Source organism: Ixodes scapularis, unplaced genomic scaffold (assembly GCF_016920785.2).
Source record: "Ixodes scapularis isolate PalLabHiFi unplaced genomic scaffold, ASM1692078v2 PGA_scaffold6__148_contigs__length_123643588, whole genome shotgun sequence".
Classification (NCBI taxonomy): Eukaryota; Metazoa; Arthropoda; class Arachnida; order Ixodida; family Ixodidae; genus Ixodes; species Ixodes scapularis.
The window spans coordinates 58,579,886-58,606,345 of NW_024609881.1; the positions used below are offsets into that span (position 1 = coordinate 58,579,886).

Below are 26,460 nucleotides of genomic sequence, written 5' to 3' on the forward strand. Positions count from 1 at the left end.
CCGAATTGCGGAAAAAATTTACGATTTTGTTAAAAACGTCGTGTTCGGTTCTGTGCTATAGGGTACGAATAAAATACGAATAGCGGTGCGCGTGGCCTTCGATACACGCTACGCAACTTAGAGGCAACTAGGACTTGATTAACAGCGAAGTGAAGAGAGGGCCTGGGAAGGCTATGCACATTAAAGCCGGCTCGCACCCTCGCAACCCCTTCCCACTTTGTAGTTTCATCAGTTCCAAGTAGCCTTTAGGTGGCGCAGCATGTATCGTAGGCCGCGCGCTTGCTGCTCGCATTTAATTCGTTCTCAATAGCACACCGATGCTAAGACGTAAATGCCACATTGAAGTATGCTTTTTCAGAGATAATTAAATCACTGACTAAAAGTACTTTAACTTTGACCGCGAATGACCGCTAAATAACCCAGGAAAAGTGTTTAGTGTATGTAAAGTGTTCTTTAGGCAAGATCTTGTTTAAACATTTTCACATCACGAATTTACTATTTAATCCCTCCTCCGTGGTAAATTGCAGAGTCGTATCTACCACTAGAAATTGTTGCGACTTATTTAAGCCTGGTTTGATTTATTTAGCTCACACGGTATAAGTGCTCTAAACAAATGTCGGCTCTCCTGTATTCCCGTAACCTGCAAGGAGCCATTCACCGTGATACGTCTAACTCTCGAGATCTCGAAGTCCCGAAAATGTGTAAATAAGTAAATGAAGTAACTTAATATAAGATGTAGCTATCCTCACTGACAGAACCAGAAGGGAGGTCTCTGCCTCCAGCGCGCCCTTCCTACCTTCGCATTTTGGTGTCTTGTGGACTTTGAGCGTGCAGGCTCAACCAAGGCACGACGGAAGGCAGAATGAGTGCTGGAGACTGGATGCCTAAAAAGGACGCCCTGCGGGTCTCATCCTGCCAGGGGTTATAGCTTATAATTTCATGAGCGAAGTGGACTTATTTTCATGCTTGTCATGTCACACGCCCATGGGCGGACGCGTACTTCGATCTTTCTACGCGGGTGTAAGTGCGCGCATGGTGTTGGAAATGAAGGAAAGCGAAGGGCAAATCTAAAGACGAAGCATGTGCCTTCTCACCCTTGCTATGTGCGTACTCTTTGCCGTGGTGCCTGTCCGGATCCTTGGCAGGCTCCTCCTCTCCGGTAAACGGTTGATCGTTGTAAGTCACGTACGCTATATCCTGTGCATAATATAATGGGGCATACTCCGTTAATTCCCGAGATAGTACAAGTTTTATAAGTGCGATGTTTAATGAACGTGCATATACTTATTCGTGTTTATCTGTGGGGCACGACTCAACACTAATTTACTATGTACGTAAAATGCAGCACTAATGAATTTATTTGATGTATACTGCAAAGTATTCAGGATACCCGTACGAAAGGTAACTCTCATTTGGGTATTTTTATCCTTGGGATCAAGTGGGTGTGGGTGGCCTGGCGGCCACTAAAAAAGAGTCAAAATTAATTAATTAATAAGTTAATTACATTTAAAATATTTCGTTATATTTTTAAATGTTCATTTTCTGGGGAAATAGCGCATTTAGGGAAGAGAGGCTCGACCTCAACAAAAACCAGCAATGCTACCAAGAAAAAGACAGCCATTAGTTTTCTTTTTTTCACCCTTTTCTCACTACGTGACTTTTGCCCCCGATCAGGGTAATTAATAATACGCGTAGTCACTCCCGCTTTCATGTTTTAACAGTACATAAACTCGCCGTGCCGCGAAACTTCGACTAACAATTTTTAGTGGGCATGACGGGAGAAAAGCACCATCCCTGTACACGGTTTCAAACCGAAACTGAGCGGGCAAGGAGCGCCACCCTGATGCCGATCTCTCTTCTTTCTACCGCCTACGCAGGCAAAGCCGGTCGCAATAGGCGCTGGACAGGGTTCCCGAGCACACCACCGTCGGCTGATCACCAGCACCGCCATGGTCAAAAGAGGCAACATTGGGAAGGTTAATACCGGTGACGCCGCCGGCGCACGCTTTTTATTAGGGAGTTTTCGTAGATGGTTTTCGCCGTCCTACAACGCCCTCCGCAATCCGCTACGGTACCCGGAACTCTAGAGTCAAGGCTATCGACGCGCAGGCGCATTAGCAACTTCTTCGTTGCGGAGGGCTTAGCGGAGGGGGAAACGCGGTCTACGAAAACTCCTTATTAGGGAGTTTTCGTAGACCGCGCTGCCCCTCCGCTAAGCGTTCCGCTACGAAGAAGTTGCTACTGCGCCTGCGCGCCGATAGCCTTGACTGTGGAGTTCCCGCTATCGTAGCGGGTTGCGGAGGGCCCTGCGGGACGGCGAAAACGATCTACGAAAACTCCCTATTACCAACTCCGAGCGTTGCGTTGTCGGACTACACTAAGTGTTTTCAAGGTATATTAAACGTTAAATATACTAATATATATGCGTGCGTGGTTGTGTAGCTCGAACTTTAAGGACTTTTAGCAGGTGCCTTCCTCTATAGGTGGAGGTAACTCAAGAAGGGAACTAGCAAAAGAAAATTGGACGTCCAAATATTACAGTCAAATTTTAGTAAAACCTAACAGTCAAGGGCAGTTTTTTTTTTTTAACGTTGTTCGAGCGTTTCAAAACAGAAAAACGAAGACTTTGGTGAACTTGTCTTTACTACAAAAGCGGAACTAAAAGCCCCCCCCCCCCCCCCCCCCCCCTCACCATACACTTTTTTTTTTTTTTTTAAAGTGAGCTTTTTTTGGAGTTCGCTCTTTTTAAAGTGAACTCTTCAACATAACGACGCCTTCCCGCGCTGCTATGTTGAAGACGACTGTAGTGTCCGAGGAATGTTTTTTGTAGCAGCTGGTTCTAGTTTGGACGGTGCCGTAAGCAGTTGCTCGTCGCACGGTGATGTTCGTCCGGTTTTTTTACATCGTGTGCGCCATAGTGATACGGCGTGATTGCTCGCTTTCGGACGCGGCGCCGTGGTTCGTTATTGATCGCTCAGCGCCGACAAAAAATACGCGACCGAAAAAGGTATAAGTTTCCATCCATACGAGGGCAATGGTGTGCTCGAACCACTTCTTTCACGACGAATCGTGTTGTATTTTGTATTGTGCTTGCTTTTCTTCGCGAGTGTCTCGTTTCGTTCTCTGTACGGATTGCACTGCCGAAACTCGGCGCCAACGGTAATCCGATAATCCGCCTTTCGTTTTGCCCGCACACAAATTTCTTTCTCCATGTCATCCGTGTCACCCAGGGGCAGACACAGGAATTTCCTGAGAGGGGGGGGGGGGGGGGGGGGGGGTCAGGTGTTGGTCAGAGTACCATATGTTTAGGAACCCCCTCCCAATCTCCTCCGTTTTACGCCCTAAATTTCACACATGTAGAAATCAAGAGGGGGGTCAGGACATCCGGATCCCCCCCCCCCCCCCCCCCCCCCCCCTCTAAATCCGCCCCTGCTCTCACCTGCCTCGGAAAAGTTGAAAAAATGTACAGACCCTTTTATGGTGTCCGAAACGAAGGAATGATCCTGTGTCTGTTAAACAAGTTTTCTTTTGAGGATCCCACATTCGAAAAACCGCATCTCCACGTGGTGAATGATGTTGATTGGGGCGAAGCTCTGCTGGTGCTTGTCTGCGTAGACGCTGAGCCGCAGCATGCCGAGCCTTTCGTTCGTTTTCATTCATGTCACGCTGCGGTCAAATGCTTATATAACCACGTTCCATATACCACACATTCTCTTTCTGACATGGATGAAAACGAACGAAAGGCTCGGCATGCTGCGGCTCACCGTCTACGCAGACAAGCACCACCTTAGAGCCTCGCCCCAATCAACATCATTCATCACGTGGAGATGCGGTTTTTTTTTTGCCCCAAACGAGCACGGGAGCACGTGCTCAAGTGCTCGTGAGCACGTGAGCGCGGGAGCTCACGAGCAGGAGCACGTGCACCCGACGGCGGACGGACATACGGACATGGCTAGCCCCTAAGGAGCTTCGCCCCTAAAAGTCTTGCTTTTCTTACGGTGCAGTTGCTGTGGCGTAGTGTTGGGATCGGGAAAACAAAGTAATTTATGATGGATGTTTCACTACTTTGCCGGCTTGTAGACGCCATTGGTTCTTTTTTTTTTTCTTCCTTTTTTTACGTCGCTGAATGTTTATGCTCAATACTACCAGTGTTCATTATTCTAGACAGGTTATGGCGAGCAATACAAAATCTCAAATAACGTCCCTAATGCTGGCTGTGATCCTAGTGTTTGTTGCGTTTTATGGACAGGAATTGGCTGGACCACAAAAGTACTTTCTTCACTCGCAGGTCAAAGATAAAGAAATCCCACATCTCCTTTTTATTTAATTATATTGTAATTACGGTCGTCACATAACATATATATCTTTGCAATTTTTCCAATGGCTGTTTTGAAGCTTGAGCTGTCGATCAAATGATCTGTTAGTTTAAATCGACTCGTTGATCACAATAATTTGAGAAAATGATTTCCAGTAAAAGCCTGCCTATGTTTAATTTTTTTTAAAATTTATATGTGTATAAGGGTTTGTTTTCATACAAAAAAATCAAGTTAGGCTTTTCAATTGTTTGCCTCTTCAGAATGCCGTATCTCTTTTTGCATTAACTCTGTAAAGACTCAGTCATCCACAGTTCCTATGCCGGGAGGATTGGCTTCAGGGCAATTAATAAAATAATAAACATGGTGCTGCTGGTGAGTTTATTAAGCTTGGTAAAGTCCGCGATGTTTATAAAAGCAAATGGGCACAGGACTGCCCCTGATTTTTAAAGATGCAACAATCGGGATAGAGACCTAATAAATAAGTTAATCTCAGGGGAGAAAACCAGTACAACAATGGTGATTTCGATTGTCGTTCAAGGAAGTGGGACAAGGAAGGTTTCTAAAACGGTCAATTAAAGTTAAAAAAATGGAAATTAAAAAAAAATTAGATACATCAAAATGAGCATCTTCACCGTGTTTGGCCCAGAAGAAAAAATAAGAACACTCGAGTTCGCAGGATTGAAGCCTGGAATGAAGACCTGCCAGATGCAGAATTCGTAATTGTCCGCGACGGATGAAGATGATGTTATAGAAGAAAAGAAAAAGATAAAACTAAAAGTTTCTATCGAGACAGCGAGGCCGAACGAAAGCCCAGTCAGAACGGCGGCGCCCTCACTTGGGTTTGTGTCGCGCTTCCGCTAGATGGCGACTGAAACTTTGCCGCAAATACTGCTTTCTCGCAGCAGAAGAGCAGCCATCTTGAGCAGCTACACGTGATCACACTAAAGACGCGCTCTGTGACTGGCGAAGCGGAGAAAACGCTCACTACGGTAACGACGCTGAAACTCCGCAAACGTCCGTAAAACGTCGTTCCATCAAGATGTGTCCGCGGAGCAGATAGCAGCGAGGATTTCAAAAGACTGATTTGACTCTAGGGATTCTTCGCATCGAACCCAAAGACAATGTCACGCTCCGAGCGCATAATTCCAAATATCAAGTAAACTAGCCCATTTAGAGATCCATCTCGACTCGAATAATGTAATGCTTATTTTACACGTTTAACGGCATTTATTCATCTCTGACGGCGTTGTATTTCTCACGGCCTTGAAGGGAATTCGCAGAGCTTCACGCTTGGTAAGCCTTCGCGGTCGCGACAGTCCGATACGCGACCGTGTTTTCGGCGTTTGCTCTTCCGCGACAGCTGAACTCAGTGTTAGGAATAAAAGACCAAAAACTCTCGAAACAACACCTTCAAAGTGATACATGAACAGCCCTACGAGCAAGCAGGCTGGCGGAAAAAGTCTTCCCAGTGTTGCAAATATGTTGAGCAAGATGGCTCGACGTGTCATACTAAACGTGATTGCCCTCAGGCTAAATCACCACTCTTTGGTAGCTTAATTTCGGTTTGAACCCGTGTAAAAAAAAGTGACATTTCTCGTGCCATGACGACAATTAGAAACGTTTTAATCAAAATTCAACGAACCGCTTGACCGTTTTGAATTCAAGATTCAGCTTTCCAAATACATAATATCCTCAAACCTGAAAAAGTAAATACTGAACGAAGACATCGTATTGGCGATATCAGTTAGTTAGCGAACTGACTAACCCATATCGCCTCTTTTCTATGCTCTGTTCACCCTGCTGAGACTGCAGCCAAAGCTACAAGCGCGAGCTCGCACGCGCCCCTGGCTTTCAGACACTTCAAAGTAGCGACCTCGAGCTCTCGTGCTTGTTACATCGGCTCCATGGCCACCAACTTCGGCCCAGGGTTAGAATGACCCGACGCCGACAAGCCTCAAACACGAGCAAAATGCACGCGAGGGTATCATTGGCAGACTTACAGTCACTAATGCTCACTTCACGAGCACCTGCCAAAGGTGCCATCGCGTGCGAAGTGGGGGTGTTTGCGGCTTTTTGCTGTCGGTTGTTTCTGTTTGTCGCCCTAGTATGACTCGGGCATAACACAAGTCAATTTTGTTTTTAAAGATCTGCTCTTTCGACTCAAGTTTGGACCAATCTGTTCATCGAAAAGAGGATGAATCCGATTAAAATATCCTTTTCAAAAGTGTGCACCATCCAGTAGCCCCTACACCGGTTACCCAACTTCGGCATTATTTGGGGAACGTACTCATGAGCATGTATTGGGCCCGAGGCTTCCGTCAACGTTCGGCGTGAGTTCGGCTGAGCTCGCGTCGTGTCGGCGAAGACTCGGATCTAAGCACATGCCCCGTGACCAAAAAATGGCGACCGCCATTGTTGCTTGTACAGTTTCTGAAAAGGGTTCATCATTATGTACTTACCGGTGACTTTTTTTTGGCGAACAGTTTTGCCAACGTAAAAGCTAGAGGGTTTCTCTGGCTGTAGAGGGTTTCCGAGGACATATTCCAATAGTTGAGGTTCTTGGTATTGGCATCGAAGTACGCGAACTGCACCCCATTTGTGTTGAAGCCCCGTTTGACTTGTTTGTAGATCACACCGTTCGCCGGGAACTTGTACATGACGAACCTGTCACACGAGGGTGCAGAACGACAGACCAACGTATAAGGTCGTATTTTAATTATCTTTGTTTCGAAATTCGGGAAAATAGTCTCCGCTGCGAAGTCGCTGCACCGATAAGGAAAACATCGCAAATGTCCCAGCAATGATCGGCAATAAAATATAATAAGGTTCGGTTACCGATAAGCTCATATAAACGTGGAGCACATCCACATGTGTAAAGGCGTTATGTTGCACCATGACAACGTTAGCTCATGTAAGAAGATTTCTCGCTAAAACGATTGAAAAGAAATTCCCAGAAAAATTCAAGGGGAAGAGGAATTTCATGGTTACATCTGTCTATGACTTTACACCTACCTGTGACTTTGCACCCCCTCCAAGCCAGGAAAACGTATTCTAAGTTAAACTGACTTTAATGAAATAGATAGAGCAGGTGTTCCAATTCTTTCCGTTGAGCGCTTAAAATAACTAAATATATATATATGGGTGGTTTCATCTCAAATCGTGCAGGCAAAAAGGGTCGAAATTTTAATTTCAATGAAAAAAATATATGTTATGGCGCCGTTTCTAAAACCGCAGTCGCCACAAACCGCAGGTTCGTCGGATTTTTTGTTCTCGACTTATGAATTTTTAAAGAGGCAGCGGCGAAGAGCAGTGTTTTTCACACCCGTCGTGGATCGGATGTTTCGCTTGATCTCCCGCCATGAATTTTCAGTCCACATTATATTACCTTTTTTCAAGCACTCTGTGGATGCATTTAAAAGGCTCCAATACCATGAAACAATTTTAGGCGTTTTGATTTTTTTCTGTAAAAATGTCAAAAACGCCTCCTCGGTCAATTGTTGACGAACTTTGACAATTAATTACTGGCGATCTATTTGGGTTACAATAATATTTTTTATGTCCACGGAGAGCCCAAAACACGCTCTTTATATATATTATAGAATGACTCGACTGTATGAAATATCTTTTGCGGTACGTTTACGTTAATATTATGCAAAAACCAAAAAGTACCATTTTTGAAATTGATTTTCTCAAAAAACCCATTTTTTATTTTTTATTTTTTGTTCAAATGTAGATATGATAGTTGTCTACACAAAAATCAAGCCTAGAAAGTGTATATTTTGTTTGTATGTTTTATATTTAGGCCTCAATATCGGAAAAAGACGTCTTTGTTTTGCAAGACCTAAATCAGACATAGCGATCCATGCGTCTCTATGAATTGTGAAAGAGTTTTCTTGAATTTTCTTCTGCATTTTGTAATAAATTATAAACGGATTTTGTAGTATTGAATATTTATGTATGTTTTGATAGGAGCGGGAACCACGAGATACATATCTAACCAAATCAGCAGGCTTAGTAGACTTTCAATAAGCAAAAGGCACAGACGTTGTATTGTTTCGATTTATAAACCTTTCACAGTAAACTAGCACGACTAGCTATTAGCTGTCACATTACTAAGACAAAGAAGGTCACCACATCGTCGATATATTATATACAATTCTTTCCGAAACCAAACACTGGGGTTTGTTCACCGCACATCGCACAGGTCACCAGGGAATGTCCTTTCACTTTCGTAATACACAAAAGTGGTGACACAGAAACGGTCCGAAACACACAGAGAGTGTGTCATGGAGAGGGGTAGGAAATAAAAATAAATAAATAAGAATTAAATTGCCCAACTCCGATCTTAACGAAAATTGCGTTAAAAAAAAAAAAAGTATTTAGGTTCGAGCGGTGGCAAGGCGATAGGTCCACGCCTGGTGGAGAGTCAGACAAAGAAGTCGACGGCACGTAAAGGTAAAACAAAAAGATCAATAATTTAATAAAAACGATAAATTGAGAATTTAATAAAACTCAGCCGCACATGGCAAGAACAAAAACAAACTCCTCCGGGCATTCCCTAAACGGGACGCAACCAAATGCGTGCGAACACGCTCTCTACATCACCGCCAGGCCGCTACGCCATGACGAAATAAACCCAACAATTGAACAGTGCTAACAAACAGTTAGCAAGAAAACATTGAAAAAAAAAAAAAAAAAACGTTTAGAAAAAACCGCACCCGAGAAACAAAGTTCAGCGGGGCGAAGAAACACACACGAGTCGGTCCCACGACACTGAAGTCTGGCGGGATGACGGCGTCCAGATGATGCTCGAATCTGTTCCTCCCTCTATTACGCACATCCACGTCGGCTGTGCGGAACAGTGGCTGCGCGAAACAAAGTGAAGAATAGATTCGAGCAGCGATGCGCGAGAAGGTAACCGAGACTATGCCTCAAGCTTCATATCGGGAGAGGAGCTTTCGAGGTAGTTTCTCAAACTTTCTCTTTCCCCTTCCCTTTTTCAAAAGAACACGTCAGCCGGCGCTAACTTTTCATCTCGGGAGAAGCCCACTCTTCACAAACGGTTATAGTTGACAAAAAGGCTGACTTCGACCCAACTAGTCTCCGGGCAGAATACAAACACAAGTATATTTACCAACACGCTCGTTTTAATGTCAGTCTCCGGGCTTTGCTGTTTCCAAAAGAGATAACCCTTTATAAGGACAGAACGAGCGGGTTGGTGGGGATAATTAAACTTAAACAGTCCCTTCTCGTTTGCTTCCTCAAGTTTAATAGATAACCCTTCGGTGCTATCGGATCTCCCCGGAGAGAGAGAGAGAGCACGGCCGTTTCAAGGTAAGGATAGGGCGCTCGAAGCTAGGGCAAACAGGCGGTATCGTTTCACGCATGCACGGATGGCTGGTTTCAAATTTCCCCACAGCCCTAACGAAACCGGCCCATCTTCGTGTGTGCGTCTGCGGGATTTCTGCCCCGCGCCGCCGGTTTTAGCGCCCACGCGGCGTTGTTTTGGCTGGCAGAACAGTTGTTGACCGTCGATATTGTAAGGCCATGGTGTCCTCATTCTTTCAGCCAAAGATTCCTTTGCTTTCCCTCGTGCAATACTCTGACTGACTCCTCCTGGGTGCCTGTCACTGTTCGCCGCGTCAACGACACAATCGTACTATTTCACTCCTCGTGACACAGGGTGCGCTGCTCGCTTTACTGTCACGGGCCGTCCTATCTAACACAACGAGCGTGGAAGGTCGTGGTCATCTGCTGGCTCCGAAAGGGCGGGACGTTCATGCAGGCCAATGAGGGCCCCGAATCTATACGACGTCTGCCGACTCCTACACGTTAAAAATTTACGACACCTGCTGGTCTGTTAAGAAGTGTTGCTTTCTCTTTTCGGAACTCCTCCTGTAGCTTGCCGCCTATAATAAAATTTAAATATTCAATAAATATAACAGGGTGGAAATACTGTATTTCATTTGTATATGGGAACGTTGAAAAAAATAAAAAAACTATTTCCAAGCTTGTGAAGACGCGCAATTCGCAAGTCCATTTTAAGCCGTAAAAACACGTTTTTGTACGATATTGATGCTTAAATATAGAACATACAAACAAAATATACACTTTCTCGACTTGATTTTCGCTTAGAAAACTATCACATCTACATTTAAAAAAAAAATAAAAAAAATAAAAAATGTTTTTTTTTAGAAAATCAATTTCAAAAATGGTACTTTTTGGTTTTCACATAACATAAACGTAAAAGTGCCGCAAAGAATAATTTATGCAGCCGAGTTATTTTATAATACATATAAAGAACGTGTTTTGGGCTCTCCGTGGACATTAAAATTATCGATGTAACTCAAGTAGATCGCCAGTAATTAATTGTCAAATTTCGTCAACAATTGACCAAGGGGGCGTTTTTGACATTTTTACAGAAAAAAAGAAAAACGCCTAAAATTATTTTATGGTATTGGAGCCTTTTAAATGTGTACACAGAGTGCTTGAAAAAGATAGTATAATGTGGACTGAAAATCCACGGCGGGAGATCAAGCGAAACATCCGACCCACGACGGGTCTGAAAAACACTGCTTTTCGCCGCGGCCTCTTTAAGAATTCATAAGTCGAGAACAAAAAATCCGACGAATTTGCGGGTTGTGGCGACTCGTTTTTAGAAACGGCGCCATAACAAATATTTTTTTATCTAAATAAAAAATTCGACCTTTTTTGCCTGCACGATTTGAGATGAAACCACCCATATATATAAAATAAATTGGTGGAATAATTTCTATGGGGAGTTACGAACGTAGAAAATATTTACGTAAGAATAAAGTGGTTTGCACCTGAAATGGTGCGCAAGTGGCTCCCTCTCGGCGACTCGCGGCCACTCGTCACCTAGAAGGCGCGAGCTGCGCCAAATTTTAGGTGGAATGTTATTTATTCTTATAACCCCCGGACCCCTAAAAAACAATGAAATAAAAAAGCTTTCACTTTTAATGTAAGTTTATGTGCCAAGATGTTTTTAGAAGGAATACATCGTTGCTCGTTCCCAATTCTAAAAGCAAAACCAAGAAAATCCGCAGTTCTGCTGAAGATGTTTCAAGTCAGCTTCACCAGAGTTTTTTTAATCGTAATTCAGGGTTTTAAACAGATCAATCTCCTTTACAAACCCTTAAAAAAAAAAGGTTATCAACGTCCCGGTGGGGCCTTTAAATAAAGGATTTTTAAATCTTAGACCCTTGAAAGAAAATCGTTAAACAGAATGTGCAGGATGTTTTGAGTTTCAAGATTTCTGAGCTTGAGAGTCAAGCTAAATTTCGCTTTTTTGCGGAATGGAGCATGAAATAGGTTCCTCGCTAAATGCAGCAGGGCGCACGTTCGGCAAATTTAACGCATTACGCTTTTAATGTTACACTGTTTAGGGATTTTTAAACTTAACTTTAATCCTTCGTACTGAGGAAACTATGAATCTGTCTCATTAACATCTGAGAACATATAATAATATATAAGAACATATATACGGCTTATATGTGCCTTATATATTTTATATAATTTCTGATATGTTTATTGAACACATAATAAAGTTTTTATTTTTATTTGGTAGCCTTAACATAATTAGTGCAAAAACAACAACAACAACAACAACAACAACAAAAAACGCAATCGAAGTTTTGTACGCTATTCTTTGTCAGCTTCAAAAAAAAAAAAATGAAGGCAACAAACCGACCTAACAGCGCAAAAGGGCACTCTATCAAACAAAGTTAAAGATGCATAGCCGAACAGGGGAGGAAAGGCAAAAAATTATGAGCATTTGCGAATGACTTTTATAGTCGGGCGGTTGGCATGCCTTGACTAACATCGCATCAAAATGAGAAAACTGTGGAATATGTATTTATACTTTGTCGAATCAACTCATATAAATTATATGAGGCACGCATATAAGTATTTCTTAAATAACGTTATATTTTCTTAGACGTTTACTGAACAAATTCGTATACTTTTTCTGTACTAATGGACCTTTTTGATAACAGAGCTATTGCGCTGGATCACCTACGCCTCCCGTTTAGAGGCAAGCGCGGGGCAGGCACTAGGCGAGAGTGTTGCGTCAAGGCTTCGGTTATTGCTCGTGTTCATAAGGTTTGGACACGAGTCGCAGCCGAAAACTGGCGGATCATTCATGTACGACTTGTACTCCGCGCTCTGCTTTCTTGGGTGACAGAAAATCTAGCAATACGAATGGGGTTAATTTGACCCAGTGCTAAATGGTTACCCTTCCAGCCGCTAGAAAAAACAAAAACCAAACAAACAAACAATTAAGCGTGTTGCAGCGCTCCTGTTGTAGAAGACACCTATTTTTCGTGTTATATCGTTCTTATTTTGCCTTTAATCAGTTTTGTGGAGATGGATGAAAGCGTACAGTCATGCATCGTTAAAAGAGAGTTTCAGAATAGGGTGCCCCAACGCTTTGGGTGCTCCCGAGAAGCTTAGGGTGTCGCACAGAGTATGTGCTGAACGTCTGCGCATACTCCGTACGACGCCCCGAGCTACTCGGGAAACCCGAAGCATTGGGGCACCCTATATTAAAACTGTGTAATAGCGACCCTGTGAACACGGATACCTCGCTACAGATGCTTTTCGCGCATCAGTTCTTTGATCGCATCTGCTAGTCCAGCTTGCAGGAGACATGGTTTGCGGCCGCTAAGCTGTGGTGAGCGAGCGCAATAGAACGCGTAATACCTCGTCCGAGGGCAATACGTGCTCTCTGATAGCTTGCGAAAAGCATAGTGGTGACATTGAGGACTGAAACCGTACCAAAAAGGCCCCGCTTGTCCACAAGAAAACTGTTCTTGTTTAGTGTCATTCTCGATGTGCCAATTCCCCATTGAAAAAAGGGCCAAAGGGCGGAATCTACAATTGTTGCCTCGGTACTTCGCTGACTTTTAAAGTTTCACTACATAGATGGCACAAAGACGTTGGTTAATTCCGAACGATACGCCTGATTTACGCACCTTACACTAGATGTTGTCGGTTCGCTTGATTTTTACGAGCGTCAGAAATGGTTTGCACACGAAGATAACACGCAAATTTAGAAGGAACATGCGTTTATTTCAACACAATATAGTCATTGCCCGGATGAGAACGAGAGGAAGTGTCTATCGGATGTGTCCAAAGTGTGGACGTCGCCTTTCGCCATGCTTTGGCTGTTCGAGACTGCTTATTCACCCAATTGTTTTCGACGGGAGAAACCTCGCGCTAAAAGCGGGACAACGGAAATACCTCCCTGACGTTCTCACCTTGTCAGTGAGAATCCGAAAAACCAGAGATCGCGAATTCGTAAAACTTGTCGCAGAGCTTAGGTATTCACATTCACACGTGGGATGCTTTTCGGGGAGGGATTTGCGTGACATCAGTGATCGACGGAACCAGCGGGACTCCCCCCCCTCCCCCACCCCTCGACTCAAGCATTCACATGAATGGCGCGGAGCCCAGAAGGATTCCAGTGTTATCAGACGCATTTAGAAGTCTCACTCTCGACAACAAGGCTCCGTGCGCGCTGACGAGAGTACTGAAACAGATTCGTACATGAAACACTAATACACGATTATAACAGCAGCGCTTTTAGACGCAGAACACGATGAATTGCTTCCTGCTAAAAGTAAGATGCTTCTTGAATGGGTGAATGCAACACAAAGGGTGTGGAATCGAAAACCAGATGCTTGAGGAGTGTTTCGAGGACGGCATTGATGGATTTTGGATAATCTTTACGGTGACTCGGACGACATGCCCCCGCAGCGCTAGCCACAACAAGTAGGCAGTCCCGACGCCACCGCCGGTGTCTTGCTGAGCAAAATCTGTAAAGTTCGATAACTAACCTGGGTAACATCGGTATAATCGATAACTAACCTGGGTGATACTGACAGATTCCAAAACGCACTACAACTACTGAAAAGTACAGCCATGAAGTCCTTCTTGGTATCACTTCTATACAAAGTTCAAACAACAATAGTTTATAAAGAAGAGTTTCGGCTTTCATTACGCTTTCAATGAATTCCGGGTGACTGCGACATTACTGGACACGTCGAAGCAGATTGCTTAGCTGGCGAAGCTTATTCTTGTGACACAATGCAACTGACGACTTTCACACTTGTAGATGCCAAGTTTTACGGCACTTCCGAGAGGAACTCTTCAAACAGCAATGGTTCACCGAAAAATCTCTCGACGCTCTCTTTCCTCATATTGACCCTCCTCTTAAGTTTCCACTTTGTACCGGTACAAAAAGAAAATACGATGCTCTCTTCCACTGACTACGACTAAAACTGGCTTTGACAGGAAGCTTTCTGCGCCGAATTCGGCAACGTGAGTCTCCCACATGTGAATACGGTGACCCATTTGAAGGTGTTAATCACATTCCTTTAGAGTGCCAACGCTTTGTCACTGAAAGGCACATGATGAAGACTCGTCTTGGACTATTAGACAGACGTCCCTTATCTTTAGCGAAAATGCTGGGCCCTTGGCCCGACCGGAAAACTTTCAATAGGGCACTTAGCATCGTTTTTCGATTTTTTTAAAAGAGTGCGGTTTGTTATATAGCTAATAAACGCTAGGACACTGATTGTGTATGTTCGTGATCTCGTGTACGAGTGAGTGGATGCTCTGCAGTGTGTGTGGAACTGATATGTATCTTCTCATCGGACAATTAGCGAAGAAGTATGCAGTGCTAACTGAAGTATAACTTTCGTACATTACCTGTTTTGTGGGGTGCCTTTTAGCAAGGGCATTGTAATACTCTATAGCCACCCGCTTCTTGTTTGGGCTGCTGCTACTGTCACATTTTTATCCTCCTTTTCTCTTTTCGTTTTCCTATCCTTTCATCCTTCTCATACCATAAATTTCTTTTCACTTTTCAAGTTATGCAGTTTCCCTGCGCCGATTCAAAGGCTGCCAACCTCTCCACTACCTTCATTTATTTTCTCTCCTCTTCCCTCTTTTGTAACCATTACTGTTGTGCATCGTCCGCCCCCCGCCCCCTTTCCCCCACCATCGACTTACCTGTTTCCGACTACGGCCATCACAGTTCGAACTACAACTGCAACGATATGGTGTTCACTTTAAAAGCTTTTAAATCTTCGGAACCACGAAGAGTAAAACGGTTGTTACCAATCTGTACGAGAGGAGGTTAGCTCCTTTTCTGGTCAGTATATTGGCTCCGTGGGGAACTATACACCAACGCATGTTTACAAACAAACCGGAGCTCCCCTAGCGGACGCCACCGGCGCCGCGCATGCGCGATGGGGCTATGGTCAAGAAGCTCGCCGTCGCCCATAATCAAACCATTGAAATGCGATGTAGTCGGCGTCGGTGTGAGTGCCCCTGCCCTTTTTCGCGTTCGCATGATAGATTCTACGTCTTCCTGGCGATGTCTGACTACTTGAGCGGCCTCAGCGAAATTACCGAGGCTCGTTACACCGCAAAAATTCTCGTGAATAACGTGACATGCGGCAATTCATTCCGCGTGGATCTCACAGAATGTACGCTAAAGCCTGATTCGCAAGATGAGATTCCGCTCGCAATTTTCAGTCGGGACGTCAATCGGGCTGCAAAAGCGTGAACCGTAGCTGAGATGGTCGACGTCTATACTGAAAATCTCAAGCAGAATCGGACCAAGTGAATCAGGCATAACAAGTCGGTGATGGTCACTGGCAACAATTATCAATACATCTTTTTATCTACTGTTTACATCGAGGCTGCTTACCAACCTTCAAACATGAGTATTTGGAGTCCTGCACTTACTTCTTATCGCACGTACCGGGCCCACGTTTGGGCTACGGGCCGGTGTCGTCTAAAAGAGCAGACGACAAGCAGAAACGTTTGAAAGAGCAGACGACGGTTTGAACAGTCAAGCGGCCGTTTGAACTTGAAGACGCACTGAACGTAGTCCGCAGGTGGTCCGTACAACTTCGCGGTTATTCGCCGTTCATGTTAGAACAAAACAAATAAATCTGATGACCAGAAGTATCCGTGAATTCAATCCAAAGTGCTTCCCGCCCAAGCAATCGTGGTCCGGCGGCGTCTGGTTTTCCCTTTTCACGGCACATATCCACCTTCTCGGACGAACCGAGCACATGAAAACTGTCCTTCAAACCTTTCTCGACTTTTTTAGCACGGCCCCAGTCGCGGCGTTTTGACGAGAAGGCATGTTTTTGTCAGGTTCCTTTCAAAAGCAACGCAGGAATACACGTCTCGCATGGGGACTTCTGCCCACAACCCCAGACCGGAAGTGCGACCGACGCGCAACCACCGCGCCGTGACGTAACAGAGATGAGTTCGTGTATAGGAGGCGCATTGAAAAACGCGCGTAGCGCCGCTAGCGGAGGAGCTGGTGTTCGACAGTGAGACGCGTTCAGCAGCCTGTGCGCCTTTTCGCGTGCGAAGCTGTGGTGGCGGAAGCAGTAACAGACGGAGCTTTGGCTTTTGAGCCGATACGTCGAGGGTGATGTTGCATGAGGACTAGGACAGGGCTAAGAAGGTTGTTTAGCTGTTCTCCGCTTCTTATATTTATAAAAAAAATTACATCTTTTATCAATCAAACTGCATGCTGGCTTCCGACGAGAAACCTTCCCGGTTTCTGGAAGGCGCAACCACTGCATTTTTGTTTCCGAAATTGACGAGGCAGTTTTGTTGTCAAATTAATCTACCTCGAATTCATTGAGTTCAGGGTAGAGAAAAAAATCAAGATGATTTAAATCGCTATTTAAGCGACACCAATATCACAATGATCATTTTCCTAAAAACACCTTTTTCTCAAAAAATCATTTCCTGCAAAACTAATACCCTAAATACCTGTTGATTATTGTTTGTTTGTGATTTGACGGCGTCCATGAAAATTTATTTTGCTTTAAAAAAAACATCAGGCAAATAAAAATGTATAGCACACTGAACACGAGCAAAATGCGGTGCTCTTCTGCGCTAATCAGAGAGGGGAGCTTTGTATTTATCTTTCACTTCTTTCGTTAATTGCGTGGCATTTCATGCAAGCATATCATAATGCGAAGGAAACAAACAAAAACTTGTATGCGTGCGTGCACACGCGCACAGACAGACAAACGGTATGACTGAGCGATACAGGCACAAACAGAGCTAATTGTACATGTAAGGTTGATCTTATGTCGGTCAGTATTTACGTTTTGTCTTACACAAGCTTGCCCGCTTTTTCATGAAATTATACCACCACCTTGCGCACTTTAAAACCAAAGGAAAAAGTCACTTTCGTTTGACAACTCGCAAACTGTGGTAGAGTTCAAAGAGAATAATTTTACGTCGTTGAATATATGTATATATATATACTGATTTATTAATTTTTTCACTTTTGGTGCGGCTGAGTCCTTGAATATTTTGTTTGGAACCGGCCTCAGCAGCAATGGAAACAATGGCACGGAGTGCACGGAGTGCACAAAACAATCTGGCGTGAACGAGCTGTTTCCTGGGAATTTTTATAGAAACTCAAAGATATTCTTATTTGGTTTTGCTCAAGAATTGCAGCAGATAAAGCTTTCTCGAAGCTCTCTCCCCCTCCTTCTCTTTCTCTCCACGGTGCTGACAAATAAAAGACACCTCCGGGTTTTCGTCAAAACGTGCGTTTTAATGCTAACGCATCAAAACAAATGCAGAGAGCAAAGCGGCAGTGTAGAATATGTCAGCCGCGCCGACGCAGTAGCAGACATAATCGGAAGACCAAATTTGTGGCGTGGTGTGGCACAGGTATATCGTTGTCGCTGTCCCGCATATCATCGGCCAGTTAAAAAACTATGAAACTTTGTCCCCACGAGACACGACGCATAACTACTGGAGCACTTGAGGACGCAGCAGTTTATCAACCCAGCGCAACGGCACCGCTTCGACTTCAATGCGTAGCAATGTACGCGGCGTGCATGGTTTCGTTTGGCTGGGGTTCTCCCTGCCTACCTTCGGTAACGGCCGCTCGGCGGCGCGCCGGTCGCGTCGCACGGAGTGTATACAGCGGTTTGTTGGGTTTCAAACTGGGACTGCGTCGGTTGATCTTTCTACAAAAGCCTTTAAGTATAAGGGTTAGGATGATTGTAGCATCTGCGCCTTTATTCACCGTTGAAAAACCTATCCTCCCATTAAAAAAAAAAAATCCCGCTCAGAGCATTTTTATACCCTGATGCCCCTCAAAGTAAACCAGAACCAGATAATGTCAAAGATAAGGCGCGACAAATACAGCGATCTTTTTGTCCTATCTGAGGTAAGCGGTCGGCATTTCATAAAAATGCACCGCTTCCGAATGAAAATTTTGGTGCTTTTTTGTGTGAAGTTGCGGAAGGGCAAACGTTTCCTCGAGCAACGAAGCTTTATTCGGTTTTCTTTATTTATTACTGTGAACTACAGCCTTCCGCCTCCCCTCATAAAAAAAAAGAGAGAAAAAAAAAAGATATTGTATTTTTTTACAAAAAAAAAAAAAAAAAAAAGATTTACGAATCGCTTATTCTCCACCCAAATGTGGCTCTAGCAGCTCAGACCGATGCCAAGGTTTCAGAACTAAAAGTTAGAAAGGATTTTCTGAAAATTTCAAGGGAAAAATTTAGCCTGTTTTTGCACGCTTTCGGTAAATGGTGCTCTTCAGCTCCACATATTCGAGAGATTGATCGGCCGCATATTCCCGATTAAAAAAAAATTCAGAAAATCGTTCATAATATTTGAATAGAAGAACGGTTAGTACTACATTTGGGCGGAGTATGAGCCTTCGGTGATGCTTAGAATATTTTAAGCTAAAAAAAACCTTTTAAATTTTTTTGGGGGGGACACCATTTTGATTGAGCTTCTGAAGCATTTATTTTTGTGCTCATTGTGTCTTCTCTTTTTGCTCCAAACATCGTCGAACGGAGTTGTCCTCCTTCTGTTTTCAACGGTACCCTTTGTTTCCAGAACTTTCATAGCAAGAAATCTTCAAACAAAGCCTACGAAAGGCAAATGATCTTGCAAGGATGGTGAATTGAGATGAGTAGTGTGTAATCCGGTGATTCAAATTCCACAATGAACAGCACAAAATCCACGTTTTCAAACGAGAGCAGACGTTTGCCTTTTTTGAAAATATGAAGTAACCGGAACAGTAACGGTTACTATTTTTAAGTAATGACCAATTACTTTTCCTCTCAAGTAATCGAGTAATTTAATAAAATGTTTTTTAAGCAAGAGTAATTGTAGTTGCGATTGATCAAATTTTTTGTAACGTGTACAAGACTAAGCGGAACCTACGTTTTATTCCTTTTATTTAGTGAGCCACCGCTGATTTCATTGTTTCCCGCGAACTAGTCTTTCTTGATTAAAAAATGATGTTTTCTTTAGCATGTTTTCCTAAGTTGAACACAGTTCTTTCATCACTAAAAATGCCGCATCTAATTAAAAGTCAGAGCACAGTTGAGTTAAATGACAATTTTTAAAGAAACCGATTCATGTGGTCAGCATGGGGCAGGTCACCATCGTGGTCAAGCTCCATACAGTGACTACAGAAACTAAGCAGTCTGAAGGTACCCGCAGCAGGAACTAGCAGATTCTCAATGTACTCACCACTCCACTTTCTGGTTCCTTTCATCTCTGCAGTAGACATCATCGCCAGCACGTACGCCATTCGCCAAAAAACACAGTGCTACCAGAAATAAGTTCCGCATAACGGCAACTACGTGGAGCGTGCATGCGTGGACGCCATTTATAGACGTTTTACAGCAGATGTGCATGGGCGGCGCCGTAACTGACCTTCAATGTTTGGTTCCTCATATTATGTTTACTAAGCTTCATCGTTATTACAACAGAGGAGGTTTCTGCCATTTTAGAATCTACAGCGTCCTTCTTCCCAGCAGTGACCTTTATGGAGGCTTTTCAACTCTCGCTTCACTGGCTCGGCATCTGTATACGGGAAGAAAATGTCAGCAATGGCGGTATTTTCGGTGCGTGTGCAAAACGTGTATAAAGAATGGCCCTTAAGCCGTGATTGTTTTCCTTCCTCGAAACGAAACAATAAGTTGTTTTTTAACCTTTCAAATTACATGCAAGAAAATAAAGAAAGAAAAAAACGTTCGCTGTTAAATCATGCTTACGATTGACGCAGAGGCAGCGACGAAAGCGGCGATGTATTCCAAATTCGACATTTTGTTGCGGATCTCGTAGCATGCAGAATGTCGGTTTAACAAAGCCACTTACAGATTTGAAGCAGATGCCGACACGAATTTACATGAGTTCCATGTTCAATGAAAGTTATAAAGTGACTTATCAAAGCTGTATGTTGGGCTAATTGGTATTGGTCTTGGGTTGCCAAAGGCATGGTAGCGCTTTTTTGGACGAGGACGAAAGAAAGAAAGACAAGACACGAGCGCTGGAGTGAGATGACCGTGACACCCGGCCGCCATTGGCCCGCGCAGCGCGTGACGTGATTGCAGATGAGATTGTGACGTTGGCATCGGAAAGCCACGACCGCTGGAGCAAAACCTTCCAGTTTCGCGAGTTTGTGGTTTAGTTGAATAATTTCATCTGAAATCGTACAAAGAAAAAAAGAAAGAAAGAAAGAAATCCTATATATATATATATTGTTATGGTGCTGGAAGGAGCGATGGGAACGGGGTGCCCTCCGAACGATAGTTTTAATTCAAAACTGCCCGCTGCAGCACCTGTGTGCACGAGCCCCTGCCGATGGCCTGTCGTTGTCTTTGTCGTCGTCTATGTATCATTACCCCCGCCGTTGTTGGCGGTCGTCTCGACCGTATAGTGGAGGGGGAAGTTTGGTGGAGAAGAGGGGTGTTCTAGGGCGAGGGTTTGATTGTGATGATGGTAGGGTTTGATGCGGGTGATGTGAACAGTGTCCTTCGAAGGTGTCCGTCGGTCAGGTGTTGGGTGCAGGAGCTGTACCTGCTAGGTGAGGTCCGACAGCTTGGCAGTGATGCGGTATGGGCCGGCTTACCGGTGGAGGAACTTGATGGCCTTGCCCTGTTGCCGACGTGGCGTCCAGAGCCACACAAGGTCACCGGCGGTATAAGAAGCAGGTCGATGTGTCTCGTTGTAACGTTGACATTGGCGCTGCTGTGAAGCCATTGTGCGTAGGCGGGCGAGCTGTCGCGCCTCTTCGGCACGGCAGACAAGGCGGGCGACAGTGTCCTCTAGCTGTTCATTATGGTTGTAAGGAAGTAACGCGTTGAGAAGTGTGGTTGGGGATCGATTGTGTAGAAGAAAAAATGGAATGTAGCCGTGTGTGTCTTGGAGAACAGTGTTGTAGGCGTAGGTGACGAAGGGAAGTACACTGTCCCAGTTCTGATGATCGGTCTGGACGTACATGGAGATCATGTCTGCCATTGTGCCATTGAAGCGTACTACTAGACCATTCGTCTGGGGATGGTAAGCTGTAGTAGGTTTATGTACAGTTCTACAGAGGCCTAACAACTGTTGAACCACTTCGGACAGGAAGACTGTGCCTCGGTCGCTGATGAGATGCCGAGGAGGTCCGTGCCGCAGAAAAACTTGTTTCAGAAGGAAAGCGGCGACATCTTCAGCATTGGAGGTAGGCAATGGTGACGTCTCGGCATAGCGGGACAAGTGGTCAATTGAGACAATAATCCACCTGTTGCCTGATTGCGTAACAGGAAGTGGACCTAAAAGATCAATCCCCACGCGTTCAAATGGATAATGGGAAGGGTGAAGAGGATGTAGGCGTCCGGCGGGCGCGGTGGTGGGTCGTTTCCGGCGTTGACATTGTAGACATGATGCAGCGTATTTGAAAATATCACGGTACATGCCCTGCCAGTAGAAAGTGTGTCGGACATGTATGTATGTTTTGAAGAACCCCATGTGTCCAGCTGTGGGGTCATCATGGAGAGTACGCAATATGTCGCCACGGAGATGCTTAGGAACAACATACAGGAGTGGTGCACCTTGCGGGTCATAGTTCCGGCGATGTAATATTCCGTGTTTCAATGTGTAGATATTGGTAAGGCGTTTTTCCTTACGTGTCTGAGGACACTTCTGTAAACACGGAAATACTTGGCGGAGGGATTTGTCTTTTTGCTGTTCTACAGCAAAGTCTAAGGTTGAGGTCAAAGCGATTACATTGATGGGCGTAGAAGGGAGTGATGGGTCTGAAGCTATCGGATTTCTAGACAAGCAATCAGGTGCTTCATGTTTTCTACCAGATTTATAAAATATAGATACATCGTATTCGTGAAGTTTAAGGGCCCATCTGCCGAGCCTTCCGGAGGGATCTTTCAGGTTGGATAACCAGCATAAGGCATGGTGATCTGTAACGACCTTAAAGGGGCGTCCAAATACGTATTGTCTGAACTTAGCAATTACCCAAATAATCGCGAGACATTCTTTTTCTGTTATTGCATGATTCATTTCAGGTTTAGATAAAGCACGGCTGGCATAGGCAACGACATGTTCTTTGCCTTCGTGTTTTTGAATGAGGACAGCACCAAGACCGTATCCACTATCATCAGTGTGTATTTCCACTTCAAGCGAGGGGTTGAAATGGGCCAAAACGGGTTGTGTTGAAAGCGCGGTTTTGAGAGCATGAAATGCACGTTGTTCGCGTTGAGACCAATTGAAAGGGACGTTCTTTTTCAGAAGGTGGTGGAGGGGGCCCGATATTTCAGCGAAGCCACGAATGAACCGTCGGAAATAGGAGCACAGGCCGAGAAAAGAGCGCAAAGCCTTTTGATTCGTTGGTGGGGGAACTGGGAAACTGCAGTTAATTTCTCGGGATCAGGGGATATGCCCTGGTGGCTGACCAAGTGGCCGAGGAGCTTAATTTCAGTGTTTCCAAATACGCACTTCTTAGAGTTCAGCTGAAGGCCAGCGTCGCGAAATATTTTCAGCACAGCCGTCAGGCGAGACAAGTGTGTCAAAAGTGGATGAGAATATTATAACGTCATCTAAATAGCATCAACAAGTTGTCCAACGCAAGCCTTGGAGCAAAGAATCCATCATTCGCTCGAAGGTAGCAGGAGCGTTACACAATCCGAAGGGCATAACACGGAACTCGTAAAGGCCATCAGGAGTAACGAAAGCTGTCTTTTCGCGATCTTTTTCGTCTACGCTGGTTTGCCAATACCCTGAACGCATATCTATCGAAGAAAAGTAGTTGGCATCGTGTAGGCTATCAAGGGCGTCATCTATTCGTGGAAGAGGGTAAACGTCTTTCTTGGTTATTTTGTTGAGCCGCCTGTAATCAACACAGAATCTCCAGGTGTTATCCTTTTTTTTTAACCAGTACCACCGGAGATGACCAGGGACTGGATGAATCCTGGATGATATTTTTGCGCAACATGTCACTCACATGATTTTGTATAACTTCGCGTTCTTTGGCAGAGACACGATATGGACGACTGCGTAAAGGGTGGTGGTCTCCCGTTGCAATGGTATGTTGAACAATTGACGTTTGTGTCAGGGGAGTAGATTGAAAGTCAAAGATATCAAGAAAAAAGCACGGTAGCTTATGCAAGGCGTCACGTTGTGACTCAGGCAAACTGGCGTTAATGGTCTGGCGAAGCAATTTGTGGGCATCCATGGAGTCGGAAATCAAAGGTGCGTTGGACGTCAAGCAGGTATCGCTAACAGCATTGATGTATATGACGTCGTGAAGCGTCGTTGTAGCAATGCATGAACCAGCTGCAAGGATTTGGTAGATGTTTGTAGTGTTTGCTACGAGAACAGTAGATATACAAGAACGCGATCGCGTGAGAGCAAAGGGCAGCGCGAGACCTTTCTGAAAGAAAACTTCTAAGTTCGGTTCCAGTAAATAATCGGAGTCTGGAAGGTCTGCAGTTAACTGAATAAGCGCTGCAGTGAAGGGTGAAATTCGAGTGTTACTTGTTGCACGGAAAGAAACACGGTTGTATGAAAGAGGTTCAACGCCAGGAGTAACTTTGCTAAGGTATAGCAATTTCGTCTCACTGTCAATAAGCGCACGTCGAGTCACTAAAACGTCCCAGCCTAAAATAATGTCGTGTGAGCAACTCGGTAGAACTGCGAAAATGTGACGATGAGGTTCATTTTGAATTATAATCTCGACAGAAACTAGGCCGAGGGGATAAATCAGTGTTGTGTTTGCGCTACGAAGACTACCGTGTTCCCAGGGTGTACAAACAAGTCGCAATCGTTTCCGGACACGGTCAGAAATTATAGAAATGGACGCTTCTGTGTCGACAAGTGCTGTGAAGCTTACCTTCTTAATGATTATGTCTGATCGGTTTGAAGAAGACGTAGTCGGTGGGGGATGTCGAGGAAGTGAAGGAGCAGCCGTACCCCCTTTAGCTGCTTCCTTTAGTTTTCCCCATCGTGAAACGATTTGGGCAGCGTTTGGTCAACCCGCATCGGAGAACGTCGCCGGTATCCTGCAGGTGAGGGGCTTCGGTTTGCACGGGCGCGATATGAAGGGGAAACTGAACGCCGTGGGTTACTAAGTAAGTGTTCTTCTGCGTCCTGATGATAACTGTCGGGATGATAACCTCTGTACTGTGGGAAGGCTCGAGGATTGTATGCCCGAGAAGTATCCGCGATGCGACGGCGACAGAATCTTGCTATGTGACCCGGTATGCCACAGTAGAAACAGGTGGGTCGTCTGGTGGCCGGAGGGGAGGAGAACTGGCGGAGCCATGGCCTCTCGGAGTTTTGGTCGAATCTGGGGTGGTAGTCGGCTTGAAAACATGTTGGTGTGCCGTAGGCATGCGCTGGTGAGGCTGCGCAGATAGTTTCTTGTGGTGATGGTGCTGACTGTGCCAACTCGTTCCGAATTAGGGTTCGTATGCCTTCGGTTGACAGGTCAACGGGTTCGCTTTGGAGGTCTTGGCGAGAGGGTGTAAAGGGAACGGCGAGCTCTTCTTTGATGATCTGCCGAATAAGGTTCTTGATGTCGCCTGTCAAGGGTGGTCCGGACGACGCGACGCAGTTCTGAAACCGAGAGATGGTAAAGGGGGAGGCAGTGCGCCTGCTTCTGTGACCTTCCCAGCGTTGGCACTCTTCCTGAAGTTGGGCCACGGTTGTTGGGTTTCGTGAGACCAACAGTGCGAAGGCGTCTTCGGCAATTCCTTTCATAATGTTTTCTACCTTTTCCTTCTCAGACATGGTGGGGTTCACACGTTTGCAAAGCGCCAGAATGTCCTCGACGTAGGTGGTGATGGACTCACCTGTAGATTGGGCTCTCGTTGCGAGTCGCTGGGTGGCGTTCTCCTTGCGGCTCACGGGACAGCCGAAGACGTCCGATAGCCGGGTCTTAAAGGCATCCCATGACGCAATCTGTTCTTCATGATTGTCAAACCACACTTTCGCCGTGTCGCGGAGATAGAACACGACATGGGCAAGTTTAAGTGTGTTGTCCTAAGCGTTATGCACACTGACTCGTTTGAATGTGCGAAGCCATTCGTCGACATCGTCGCTTCCGAAGCCAGCGAAGGTGGGAGGATCACGCTGACGGTAGGGCATGGAGCCAGTACGGATGGCCGGAGCCGCCGCTTGCTCACCTTCTGCCATGGAAGGCGGTGTAAGCACCCGACGACTTCGTAGATGCGTGATGGCAGAGCTGTAGATGGCTTGGACGAGGGACCCCCGCACCTCCACCAAGTATGTTACGGTGCTGGAAGGAGCGATGGGAACGGGGTGCCCTCCGAAAGATAGTTTTAATTCAAAACTGCCCGCTACAGCACCTGTGTGCACGAGCCTCTGCCGATGGCCTGTCGTTGTCTTTGTCGTCGTCTATGTATCAATATATATATATATTGTAGTGTTCCAAGAGGCAGACAAGAAGGAAGATGACGATAGGCCAGGATACATCAAGACGAGGAGGATGAAGAGGTGGATAGAATAAAAACACCAGTTTTAATCTTGACGCGTTTATGAATCGTTACACTTGGCGCAGTCGACAGGATTACTTGAAAGATGTGGATTTACTTAATTCTGACGGTTGGCGAAGAAGGACAGCCAATACTGGAGAGCTATCAGCTGGACGGTGAGGAAACAGTTCCAATGGCCCGGGAAGCTAAAAACATGGAACTTATCTCCTTCATCGCCGGGAAAGCGAAATTGTCACCGAAAGAGCTTCTTCTAAAACGGACGGTGAAACTAAACATCAGAGTGCAGGAATTCCAGGAGTGGTTTCAGAAGC

At 45.1% G+C, this 26,460-nt stretch overlaps 1 protein-coding gene across 1 annotated transcript in view; it reads right to left on the reverse strand.

Moving 5' to 3' along the window:
- Nucleotides 1–19,987, reverse strand: part of LOC115328598 (plancitoxin-1-like) — a 44,684-nt gene extending 24,697 nt beyond the window's left edge. Inside the window, exons 1-3 of the mRNA XM_029989901.3 lie at nt 19,887–19,987; nt 6,776–6,980; nt 1,095–1,197 (exon numbers count right to left, since the gene is read on the reverse strand). Of these exons, the coding sequence (XP_029845761.3) occupies nt 1,095–1,197; nt 6,776–6,980; nt 19,887–19,987 (409 nt within the window). The remainder of the gene's footprint in view (nt 1–1,094; nt 1,198–6,775; nt 6,981–19,886) is intronic.
- Between the last annotated feature and the right edge of the window lie 6,473 nt (nt 19,988–26,460).